At 33.9% G+C, this 13647-nt stretch overlaps 1 protein-coding gene across 22 annotated transcripts in view; it reads right to left on the bottom strand.

Annotated features, from left to right (window-relative positions):
• ldb3 (LIM domain binding 3) overlaps positions 1-13647 on the bottom strand; it is a 108119-nt gene that overhangs the window by 46367 nt on the left and 48105 nt on the right. For 14 of the 22 annotated variants that reach the window (XM_031904923.1, XM_018095316.2, XM_031904925.1 and 11 more), the window contains exon 6: positions 1165-1334. In XM_031904923.1, coding sequence (XP_031760783.1) covers positions 1165-1334 — 170 coding nt within the window. Of the gene's footprint in view, positions 1-1164; positions 1335-7363; positions 7385-11607; positions 11812-13120; positions 13144-13647 lie in introns of all 22 variants that reach the window. The other 8 variants (XM_031904927.1, NM_203764.2, XM_031904926.1 and 5 more) reach the window with 3 other exon arrangements.

The raw sequence follows: 13647 nt of genomic DNA, 5'->3' as shown, positions 1-13647 counted from the left end.
ATTTCCATGTTTTCGCATTGGCAGATTGTTTCGTGAAACGGATGCAAAAATTTGCCATGGAAACATTCAGCGCACAACAAAAAATTGTTGACGCACATAATTTTTGGCGTTTCGCTAAAAAAAAATTCACGGGCAGAAAAACAAACATTACATTTTTTTTTAAGTGCAGACAGATTCGCTCTTCACTATGGTTCAACATGGGCATAGCCAAATTGTGCTGTAAATGTATAACAGTACAAAAATACCATAAAACTACACATTCTATAAAATCTCCTTGCTAGTGTTATAAAAATGATCATGTGCTAAGCAACATTCAACCTTAGTTTTATACATCTGCTAACTGTATATTTGTATAATTGTATTTTTGTATTGTATTTTTGTCCATTTTAACTTATGACATATAAAACCACTTAGGTTTCAAAATGAACCTAAGTCCACTTTGCATTGATTTATTTATTGCAGTTTTTATTTTAAGCAAAGTAGATCGCTATAATTAATAATGATCCACTATCAGAGACAAAATTAAAACTAATCTGTAAAACTAATCTTTAAGAATTTGATAAAATAAGAAACTGTTATGGTAGAAACACAATCTATTTGGTACAGAAGTCTACATTTAAAGGGCACCTATTTTTAGGGAAAACTGCTATCTGGTTTGAAGAAGCGATACTGGCAAAAACAGTGGTGTACAGTGGTGGAGCAGATGGGGAGAAACTTTGAGCATGGCAACATCAGCGATGCACTCCTTTACTTATCCTTCCTTGAACAAGGGCTGTTCATATTGGGACACTTGTCCACAGGTAAAGTTCCAAAAGGTGGACATCCCCTGAATGTCTGGACTGGATGGCTGCCAGCTGTGATATTCCAATTTGCACCACCAGTTCTTTTTACACAAACTGGGGCATTCAGGGGATATGTTCATGCATTGACCCAATTTTTCATTTGCATAGCGAGATATAGTGATGCCTTAATGGCTGAGAGGGGCTCCAGGTAACTCTTGGATGGTAGTGCCACTGTCAATGCTAGTATTGTTTCCCATATACAGAGGTAAGCCTATGGGGCTAAGATAAATCTCTTATAAAGCAGCAATTTAACCATTTTTTATCTGTCTTAATTTGTCTTTATTTGTTTTAGTGGCAAAGTCATTAGAACTGTATTACTCACTGTATTCTGTTCCAGTGATATGTGCAAGGACACGGAAGGACTTAGACTGCAGATTGGCAGCACGACGTGCCCAGTCATCAATTTCACTCTCAGTTTTGCCCTGATTTTTAAGCACAGCCTGATACACTGGAGAAGCAATGTCTACGAGAGGATCTTTAACAGGGAGGTTACTGTAACGCACAGAGAAGTGAGTTGGAAATTGCCAAAAAGGAGATAAAAATTTTAAGGCCTCCCTACCATGCAGATACAAGACCAAAGTCAAACAGCTTACATACATAAAATTAGGGGAACAATTGAGAAATTAGTCAAAATATCACAAAAATTTGCACTTTGTACTGAATTCACCTACTGTTAAAAGACATGAAGCCATTTTAGCAGTGGAGTGGAAGCTGCAGGCCTTGCATTTTAGGAAAACTGAAACAACCAGTAGTGTTGGAAAATATTTCACGTGTTTTACAATACATGTTAATTAACTAGATATCTGTGAGCATTGAAATACAGACATAGCTCTATCTGTCTCTCCATCATCTTTCCATCTGTATATCTAACTACCTCTATGAAATACAGGTATGAGATCTGTTATCCCGAAACCCGTTATTCAGGAAGTTCAGAAAGTACAGGAAGGCCATCTCCCATTAACTCCATTGTAGTCAAAAAATTAATTCCTTTTTCTCTGTAATTATAAAACAGTACCTTGTATATGATCCTAACTAAGATATAATTAATCCTTATTGGAGGCACAAATTGGGTTATTTAATAGGTTTTTTTTTGGCAGGGTTACAGTCTGGAGATCCATCCCCTTATACAGAAGACCCTAGGTCCCAAGCATTCTGGATTACAAATCTCATACATAAATATCCTTAAATTATGTTACATATACAGTAGAGCAGAACACATTTACGTCTTCACAATCATGTTAGTTTTAGCAAAGTTATTTTATGGATAAACAGCCATTATATGTATTGCTATTTGATCAAACCTAATACTTTGCTGTTGGCTGCATTCTGCTGAGATTTTTAACATGACCAGTTATTTTACAATCAATAAATTATCAAGCTACACCCAGCAGGATTATTATCTGAAAATCAACTAAATCCACTATAAAATTCAATATACACTGGGCACAGTGATATAAAAAAAAAACCAGTAGGGCATAACATGAGTTCTTCATATCTACATGTCTATCCAGTTATATATATCTTGGTCTATTCTGCAATAGTAAAAACAACAATCCATATTTTATATCATCTTGCTATAGTACTATTTTGTTACACATATATTTCCAATACTATTGACCTTACAATACTAAAAGCTGTCTTAAGGCCATGTTTAGCTGCATTTTCTACAATAAGTTGCAGGTACTAAATGCAACCAAAATGCAATTAATTAAGTGACAACAACTCCAGGTACGGTTTTGTACGATAATATCGGGGTGTGTATGGCCTGCTTTAGACAGAAAAAATTTAGAACTACATTGCTTCAGTAATTGTACTATGTAATTTGGATAGACTTGGGTACAAGCTATTGAAATGCATAATTGAGCCATAAGGTTGTACTGTATGAAGAAGCTGATAATAGTTGATAAACTGCTTTTAGCAACTCTTTCAGAGTTATGTAATAACACATTAAAAAATACAGCTACAAAAATAAATACCAGAACACATATCATCTATAGGTGCACCTAAACTGTAGCAACAACACCATTCATGTATACATGGCTGCTTGAGAATAATTGTACATAGGCAGAAAGCCATAAGTGCAAACTCTAGTGATATCTTTTGACAAAAAAAAACATTTTTTAAATAATACTATACAAGGCACATCATGCATACTATATATTATGTTATATATAGTACAAATAAAGTACATAGGCAACAAAACCTCTTTGACAGACAGGTTATATATATTTAGATAGATAGATAGTTAGATAGATAGATAGATGGTTTGAATTATAATGTTTGTATTATGGTAGTTAACAATATAAATTAAAAATCATTAGTTACTAATATTTTTCCTATTAGTTAGTTGAAGAGGTTTTATTGTTATAAGGGAAAAAGAAGAAATACAATAAAACAATAACTCTTGGTTCTTGGTATATATTGTATGAGTGCAGAAGATAAACACAGAGCTATGGAAAGCAGGCTTGTAACTAGCATGAAGCTGCAACATAATTAAAACAAAATTTCACAATATGTGGATGATTAATCAAACTGCCAAGTCAACTGCCCAGAATATTTATTTTAAATGTAAATATACAAAGTTCTAATATATTTACATTTAATCATGCAACATTTGTTTTTGTCATTTTCTTTGTCATAGCACCTTGAAAAGTCATAATCTGCCTACAATAATAATGGTTGGGTTATGACTTGGTAATACTACCCAGTTTCACACAAGCAGATTATTTAACCCCCCCCCCCACGCGCATAAGCACCTTAAAATACCATTTTTTAAGAGGATATATTCATCATCTTGGTCCGAATATCAACATTTTATGCTGGGCCTCTTGAATCTTATTGAAACTAACTGGTTAAAGCATTGCAGTAACTGAAACAAATGTTCATGCTAACTGATTACACTATTGGAATGGAAGTCTAAATGAATTAGCCAATGTGCTCGAAGCAACCTATGAGACACGAGCGCTCGGAGCGTATTTTCGCCAAATTTTTCGTCACCCGCGCAACTTTTTCATATGCTTGCGTGAAAAAATCGGAAAGGTTTTCCCGCTGTTTACAATCGTTCGGTACGAAAATGCCGTGACTTTCTGATCGTCAATACGATATTATCGTGACTAATACGATTTTTTCAAAAGCATTTTCGTGATATTTGCAATCTTCAGAAATTTTCATATCCAATCCGAATTTATCCCATTCGGGATTCAAATTCGTGATTGTATCTGCCCCTAAAAGTGGTTAGTGAAAAGCTGGCTAACTGGTTTAATGGCAGGATAAATAATAGAAAATTAAGTTTGTAAGATGATGAGTCAGTAGGGAAGAATAAATAGAGAGTTACAAGTTGAATCAACCATCCAGCATCTGTATCTGCTTCTGGTAACCATCTCTATATTTACAGTTTTAATGAAGGATATCAATTCAATAACCAAAAATGAGAGAGTCTCTCAGAGTTTAAGGAAGAAAAATTAAAGAACTGCTGATACTATTTGTAGTGTCCAGTAATAGCAGAAAAACAACACGCTATAGTAGCTTAATAGTAACTGGAAAGCCTTTAGTTGAGAAAATGTGCACCGTAAAATTCAGCATTTGTATAAAATCAATAAGCACATTTAATAAGGGGAGCAAAATTCTGACCTTATGGTGTGGTCCAATTAAAATATTATCTTTATAGTAACACAATAGTTTTGTAAAAAAAAGTGACAAGTGGATAGGATGTACAGTAATAAGAATGTATGTATAAGAATTTATGTCTATTTAAACAATATTTTTTTTAGAATAATAAACATGGACTTGCTTTCATCTAATTGTAGAATTGAATAATTGTATGTGTTGCTTTATCAATGGGATTGACATGTTGTTTACGCTTTGAAATATGGACTTTTCCATGGATTGCTTTAATTATGAAATGTCATGAATTCGGTGAAGTTACAAAGTTAGTAAGCCACTTAAACGCACTGTAATTGAAACAAGTTGTGTTTGCAGAGTTTGCAGTTAAGAAAACACTACCATAGCCTTTTCCTTGACTTCTGTCTGTGCACATTGCAATTTAAGGTGCTAAACATAGCTACCTACATCAAGGTTGAGTGACTACCATAGTTTTATGACAGTCTAATAAATCATACTGTTGTAAGATCTGGAATGAAGGCTGTTTAGTATTTTAGAAATGTTTGAATAGTTAACCCGTCCCTCTCCTGCCATGTCTTTAATCTAAGCAAGAAATAAGGTGTTTTATCAGAACTATCCTTTATTTTGTTATTTAGGCTGTGTTGTTCAGTGCACAAAGCATGAGAGGCTGGGACATAATAAAAATATAACAGAAGGCAAACATATGCAAATTTAAGCAAGCACATGTAGAGGTCCTGTTACTTGTGCAAGAGGCCCATAAACAACTACACACTTAATATTCATTTTGCTAAAACTGAAAACTGTGCACATGTCATTGTTGGAGTTATAAAACACCAATATCTACAGTCATTGCCATAGAATGAGTGTTATGGTTGGGCAAACCTTCAGTTTTCAGTACACAGGCAGATTTCAGCTGCTGATTCAGGTCCATCAGACTGATTCAGCTTATTATCTGCCCCTTTATGGGCACCCCCGAAGGGTCTACCTGATATCTGGTCTAAAATTGGCCAGATCTTGATTGGGCAGGTTTGATTTTCCTTTCGAATTGGGACAGAGCCTATGGGCACCATTGCAATTCAATAATTTGGTCAAACGATCGAATTAGCCCGATATTGCCCACCTTAGGGTGAAGATAAAGAAGATCCGCTTGTTTGGCAAGGTCACCAAACGAACAGATCTTAGCATATATGGCCAGATTTACTCTATCTACACTACTAATGCCTTCAGAGACAGGGTATACAACTGCCATACATTTCCTTTGAAGAGTATTCATTCATTTGGACAAGGTTTGGAGAGTAGTAGTCAGCACCAAGCCTTGTGATTAGCTAGAAGTAGTGCAGGTTCCCCAATGGCCACTTTCCATCGGCATATCCTGGTACAGAAGAACAGGAACAGCACCTCTTGTCTTTGTAGATTAAAATGCCTTTATTGCAAAGTTTTTTGGGGCAAACAACAACAGCAATGTTTCAGGTCACATAAGACCTTTTATCAAGCTTGATAAAAGGTCTTATGTGACCTGAAACGTTGCTGCTGTTGTTGTTTGCCCCAAAAAACTTTGCAATAAAGGCATTTTAATCTACAAAGACAAGAGGTGCTGTTCCTGTTCTTCTGTACCTTAATTTGGACAAGGGCCAGAAATTCAGATCAGCACAACACTTCTATAACCTGAACCTGTGGATATATTGCACCATGCCCATCTCATTGCTTGTGACAGAAGTGGCTCTTTCTTTTCTGGTAATGTAAGCCAGGACAATAGTGTTGGCCCTGGAAGTATTACTAGGCTACAGTAAGTTGCAGGGACAAAAAAAGACAGTATGTGCATTTTTTAGTAATGACAGTGACATATTATGCTCAACAATTGTAATGTGCCAATATCATCAACCAGCAGATTTTTCAAATATTACATAATAACTAATGATTACGTGTTTGCTTTATCAAAGGAGCATGATGTTCTTGAAGTCAGAAAATACTGTAGCCTTTGCTGGTAGCAAGAAGTAAACCTGAGAAATGTTCACATCTTAAAGCTTAAATGTAAACTAATTTCAGATAATATCATTGGTTATTTATATAACTAACAAGGTTAGCGGAATTTCCACAGGTCTTTCCATAAGGACTGTGTCTTTCCACACATGCACAATGATCCAGGGAGCTGATTATATCAGAAAATGTGCCCACTTTAATTTGAATCTGCAGACTCTGATAACAGACCCAATCTTAATGCCTTCCTTGAGGTCATTAAAATTCTAATATTACACTTGTGGACTGATCTGGATTTAGAAAAACAACTTGATATATATGTGTATGTGCCAATACACTTTGGCTTATTTAACTGATTTAATACACAGTTCATCCCTTACCCTATAATATCAAATACCTATAAACATTTCTTTGAAGCACTAGATTTGTTTTAAATTCTAATCACATTTATTGAGGTTTATACTGCCTATATTATGGGCATCCACACATCATACTCAACACAAAAATGCTAAGTAAATTGGCAACTGTGAGAATTTAGCAAATGCGAACATTATCATTTAAAATTTTTTTTTTATATTACTATTGTTTTTTACTCCTTCATAAGATGGCCATCTTGCACCTGAAAAGCAGTATGAGTTTTTGTTCTATAATAATAATAATAATATATATGGCAGGTATTTAGATACATGATTTACTTCAATTGTATAAAAAAGATACCTGAAAATGGAAAATACTTAAATATATATATGAAAACTTGGAATGCTGAAATACAATTACTGTCAAAGATAATGGTTTGTTTTTTTATTTGTTCAAAATTAACACCTGGGGGAAAAAAAATGAATCACAATGACGAATCAGCACCTACAAAAAATATATGTATGTATCCTATCCTTTTATCTAGTTAGAAAGGATTGTCTACTTACACCAGTTGAGATTCAGAGCCACTGTGATTGATTTCACCAAACCCAACAGAAAGAGCATTAAGGTTTGGTAGCCATCATAATGGTGAAGTGATGGGCACAACAGAGAGAGGTTAGTATTAGAAATAAGTTAATGAGGAAAGAATGGATAAAGAGAAAAAAGAAGAGAAGAATATTGTCAATTGAAGTTAACAAAAACATATATTACATCAAGAAGATTATTAGCGCAAATGTCTTGATTCACCACACTGTGGAGATTTTGTACTTTAAATGAAATGGGTCAGTTTTTAACTGCACAAGGAAAAGGTCCAATAATTATGGAAAATGTCTTTGATTTTTTAATAAAATTACACAGGAGATGAGTTCATCAAAAATTCTACCCTTATTTAACTGGAGTGTCACCACTAGTATATATATCCTATTCCTAGCAAGAAGTGTTTTTAGTATCCTTATTTGTACTCTACCTTGAATCCCAAATCTGTAATGTAAAAAATAGAGATGGAATATTCTATTCCAAATCCAATTATTTCCCCTTAAGAAATGTAGTTGTTCATTTGATTACTACTTCTGAAAATATATTGCATATATTTTTATATATTTTATACAATGCCTAGAATTCTTCTAAAAAAATATTAAATAATATAATAATAATAATATTAATTAATTAATAATATTAAAATAGTTTTTTTTTCATTTAATATCAATAAGTCACAAAAATTAAACTTCAGAAAACTTGAATTTATCAATTGGTTTTAATTATGCCTGATGATCTGTATAGAGCTGGGCATAATCAAGTCAATATAAGCTGATAACTTGGCCCCTCCAGAATGAGTCAGCAGTTTATTAAATGTAATAGTCTGTGAGACTCTGAAGAGGGCCTGTCTAAATGATTGCTGGCCAAAAACCTATTGGATAACAAGTCAATAAGCTGTTGGGTGAGGACTGCATTGGAGCTTAGGTTCGCACCAATAATCAGATCATCCTGATTTGGCCTCACATATAGGTGATCTGCTCATTTGACAACCTTGCCAACAATCATCGTTAGATATATGGCCATCTTAAGCTTTGATCAATTTTTACTGATTTTCAGCATTGGGTGGTATGATAGCTTGGAAGTTAAGGCCTGTTGCTAAATTGGAAGCAGTAGAATGCTGTTCTGCAGTTAATCTAACAAAAGAACATATTCCTAAAAGTGACAGAAGTATCTCATAGTAACCACATTTCTCAGTGACTGGACTAAAAGAACAGATCAGTGAGATGATAATTGATCCATAAATGCATTTTTAGGTATTGCATAACCTATTGTTTAGTCTTCTGGCCAATCAGACTATATAGGTATAAATCACTGTGTGTAAAGTGTAGGTTTAAAATTAAAGTCAATAGTTTGTTAATGAATCTGCAGATAATATTTTTGATAAACTCCACTCCCAGTAACCATGTTGCATAAAAGCTCATAATAAGCACATTTTGCTTAGGAACATACTTTTCACAATTACTCAACAATCAAGGCTACAAAAATGCAGTCTATGGTAAGACCAGTATCTACCATGCAAACTATCTGTGCAAGAGCAGACAAAAACACTGCAATGTAATTTATATTACAGTACATATATTTGTTTGCTTTAAAGCTACAGAACATGTGAATTTTTATTATAACAAAGATCATTATGTGTGAAGTGCCTACTTTTAAATCTCTGGGGGTTGATTTATGACCATTTGTGCTGAACACAAGTACATTGGCTCGTTCCTTGATTTTTTTAACATGTAGTAGAATGTTTAAAACTATTTACTGATAGCTTGCTTTTGCAATGTTTTTGACGTTCATAAATCATCCCCCTGATTTTTTAAAAAAAATCTGATTTTCATATTATATTTTCATATTATATCCATACAGAATACGCAATTGGCAAGCCTCACTGAAAGACAGCATAGCCATTGCAATAGGATAGCCATGAGTGACTCTCAAAACTTGATCCTTGTAGGTACTTTTTATGTTTCATACATGTTTTTGATTGGCTAGCATGTTTGTATGCTAAATGAAGGATCTCTGTACATAAAAAGACACAGAGAAGCACTGGCAACAAATCTAAGCTTAAAGAAACCATAAAAATAAATTCATAAAGCTGAGGTAAATTCTTTTATTTTTATGTTTAAAATAATATATTTAGTATCAAAACATTTAGAAGTTAAGTCCTTGTAAATGTTTTCTTAGCTGACACAAGAATATCTATAACTATTTATGCAATTGCAGTCAGTAAAAATTATTTATTATTCCACTGATACTTATTTCCAGTATTGAGTTACGTCCTTTTTGCAATTTCAGCTTCTTTGCTTTGCTCTCGGGGTATCATTATCAATTAGCAGCTCAAGTTATCTAGAGACCTGTGCATGACTGACGAGGGAGTTAATGTTTTATGAGCAGTTTGTGTGCGTGTGACATCATTGGGGGATTCTGGGAAACTGCCTATTTATATCTGCTAATCAAAAAAGGGTAGACATCCATAAAATATCAGTAATAGAATGTTGTTTACATAGAACCACATTATATATATACACTTTATATCTTTTATAAGTAAGTGGCCTGGGAGCACTGGGATATAAGTGAAGCTCTTGTTGACTTTAACTAGCAGACTGGAGGTCTATGACTGTTGCCTAACTTGGCTTATTTCTGAAGAGAATGTCTGTAAAATCTGACACTGAAATAAAAGGCAAACAAAATCTATTTTTAAGTGGAATGTATTATCAATTAGTTTATTTTAGTGCAATATGATCATATCCGTATAGATGCATAGCTCTGCCATATTTCTTAACATAGTAGACTAGTTAATAAATCATGCTGTTTAGTGGTCCTGTCCACTGGCACCCAGAGCGTAAATTTGATATAAGCAGTATTAAGCAATATATAGAAAATGTTATAGATATACTGTATGGGGCAAATTTACTAAGACACGAATTCGAATCCAAATTGGAAAAATCCGATTGGAAAACGAACATTTTGCGACTTTTTCGTATTTGTTGCAATTTTTTCGGCGCCTTTACGACTTTTTCGGAAATTGTCGCGACTTTTTCGTTGCCAATACGAATTGCGCGACAAAACGTGAGTTTTTCGTAGCCATTACAATGCGCTCGTATCTTGTCGCAACTTTTTCGTATTGAGCGCTCGTAAGCGGCGGCCAAAACTTTGCACAATTTGTATTGGTAACGAAAAATACCGATCATTACGAAAAAAACGCAATCAGACGCATTCGGCCGGATCGTGAGTAAGTAAATGGGCCCCTATATATATATATATATATATATATATATATATATAAAATATCTATATATCTCTATATATAACATTTTCTATATATTGCTTAATACTGCTTATATATTCTGTATATATATCATTTTCAACTAAGTTCAGGTATTTATGCCATTTTATATTTATGGAGTGCTGAGAAAGTTAGGAATTACATAACAGCATTCCACAAACTCAGAGCTGACCAGAAGTGAAGGGGGTTATGAGTGATGGAGTTGGAAGAAAAAGAAGGAATGATAAGAGTAAACTGAAGTGAATATGAATACTACTATAAAAGGGTGGCATGTTACTTGTGTTTGTGTAACTGAAAGACAGCATAGAAGTACAGCAACAGGCAACCATTAATAAATGCTTGTAAGTTCAGAAATAGCCATCCCTTCTGCAGCCTAAATCTCACCTCACATCCAATAGTGGGTATGTCCAACATAAGACTGGATTACATGGGTCGATGTGTGGAAATGACTGTCCAATAATGTTGCATCTGAATAAAGCCAATGAGACAGCCATGCAAGGCTGTAGAAGTGACACACTCCTGTTCTTTTTAGAAGTGGTACTATAGGCTGGCTCAGTGGAATACATATCAACTTCTGTAGTATCTTGTGTACTAAATCCTAGTTGGGGTAGTGCTTGATATACTAAATTTTTGTTGGCTGCAGGTATATCTGAACATTATATACTGTAACAATGGATGCAGCTTTGCTAGTTATAGAAATGTTAATATTTTGTGTGCATAATAGAAAACGTTGTGCATGTGCGTAATTCAGTTTGGGTTTGATTTTGCTGTGATAAATACACAATTTTTTAACATATTAAATTCAGCAGTGTTCTGTGATTATGACTAACATTTTTTATAGCATTTGTGCATTTTCTTGTTTGACTAACTGAGAAACAGTGCTTACATTTATTATACAAAACAGCATGCAGGATAGTGTGATAGATTTCTTACCTAGACATCTCACTGCCTCTGGCCTGTGCTTGGCCAGCAATAGCATCCATAATGGCATCCTGGGAATACATGCTGATTGGGGTGTTATACTGTGCATGAATAATAGTGGCTTTCCCTCCTGGACCCTTCACCTCAATAGGTTTGTGGGTGGAGAGGGCAGAGTCTTTCAGCACATTGGGGTTGAAGCGTTCCACAAACTCAGAGCTGACCAGATGTGAAGGGGGTTGTGAGTGATGGAGTTAAAGTGTGGAAGAAAAAGAAGGAATGATAAGAGTGAACTGAAAACTATATACATGCAAATACACAATCATTGCACTTCGCATACAATGTGTTATTAGCCATTAAAGCTATGGGTTAAATTGTTTTGTTATTCCAAAGCAACAAGAATCAGCACACTCAAAATGAACCTCCGACTGCTCGTAACTAAAAATGTCAAATAATAATATTCATGCAGTTTTGTCTCCATTTTCATCGGTTTGTTTATACCTAAGTCAACAAGGTTACAAAAGGAATTCCAGGTATATTTTATACCTAAATGCACAGTGCTAGCTGGCATATCCATGTTATTTCATTCAAAAAGCATTTTAAAATAAACAATTTCTTCTAAAAAATAACCTATTGTGTTGCAAAATATCACCTTGAGCAAATGATTAGAATCAAATGCAGAGATGCTAATTCCCCCCTATATAATAGGTACTTAAACAATGAGAACCAAAACAATTCCTGCAAGTGGGAGGATACATATCAGAACTTTAATATGTAGAGTTTATAATGCTATTTAGTTTTTTCTGAAACAATTTTTTTTCAAGAGGATGCCCATATCCCACTCATATTTCACTCCCCTATATTAGGTGTGATTTTTTTTCTAATTCAACTCAACTTACCAAACTGAAATGTTTATACTTATTTATTAAAAAAAACTTGAATATGAAATATCAATATAATTAAACCATGAAAAAATTCACATTCTACTCAACATTTTCAGTGCTCAAAAAAAAAAGGAAAAACATGAATTGAAAAAATCGGTTACATATTGCTAGGACAGCTCCCATTGACTTATACATGAATTTATAATTTACTTTTATATTTAAGGTCTTTGAGTTTTTAGCACTTTATAAATATCAAACATTCAAGTTTTAAAACCCCACTTTGAAATGTGGGAGTTTTAGTGCAAAAAAAGTCAAATTGCGGCAAAGATATGATTTGCACATTTATAAATCAGCCCATAGTGTACCATTTATAGGCATTCACACAATAGAATTTTTCATACAGCCCTAGTTGCAAAACAGGGAAAGGAATATTAAGGGTCAGAAAATGGCATTTGCTGGTATTTGTAACATAGAAATACCACAAACCTACAACATGCTTTGTGGTATATATTTGGCAATTTTCCACACATAAACAAAATGTTGGATATTTCAAATCTGATTTATGTAACGTAACAAATACATGCTGTCCAAAAAAGCAGTACGGGTAACACACAAACAAAATGAGCATTCTTTGTTATACTAACTTGGCAACAGTGTTGGCTATAACCTGTAAAGAAAGAGAACAGAAATATTGACAATTTAAGAGGGATTCAGAGAACGGAGAATGAGCGTTCACCACTCACTGCAAACTACAGCCTACTTAATCCCTGTGATCTACTCTGAATTGTTCCAATTATTAGTGAATTTCTTTGGCACGTGTCATTTATTTCAAAACATTGCTTATTTTACTAAGATTGCACTTGGTGATTTGTGAGATAAGGTGAGATTGTTCGCTTTGAACTGTCATCCCAGAAATAATAGCCTAGATGGCAGTCAGTCTTAATTAAATGTCATTGAAACTATTATGTAATGATGGATCTAAGGTTTTATAAAGTTAAGATATGATAATTATTTTGAGGTAGAGTCATACTGACCACAAAATAACATCTAAAGGGCAGTTGGCATTAGCAAAAGATTACAGGGATGTTTGTAATAATCTACAAACAGAAATAGAAAACAACTGTATATTTGAAATACTAATGTGAGTAATAGGTCAAAAATGTGAGGATTA

The sequence above is a fragment of the Xenopus tropicalis genome, chromosome 7 (genome assembly GCF_000004195.4).
Source record: "Xenopus tropicalis strain Nigerian chromosome 7, UCB_Xtro_10.0, whole genome shotgun sequence".
In the NCBI taxonomy this organism is placed as follows: Eukaryota; Metazoa; Chordata; class Amphibia; order Anura; family Pipidae; genus Xenopus; species Xenopus tropicalis.
This window is presented reverse-complemented; position numbering and strand designations above follow the sequence as displayed.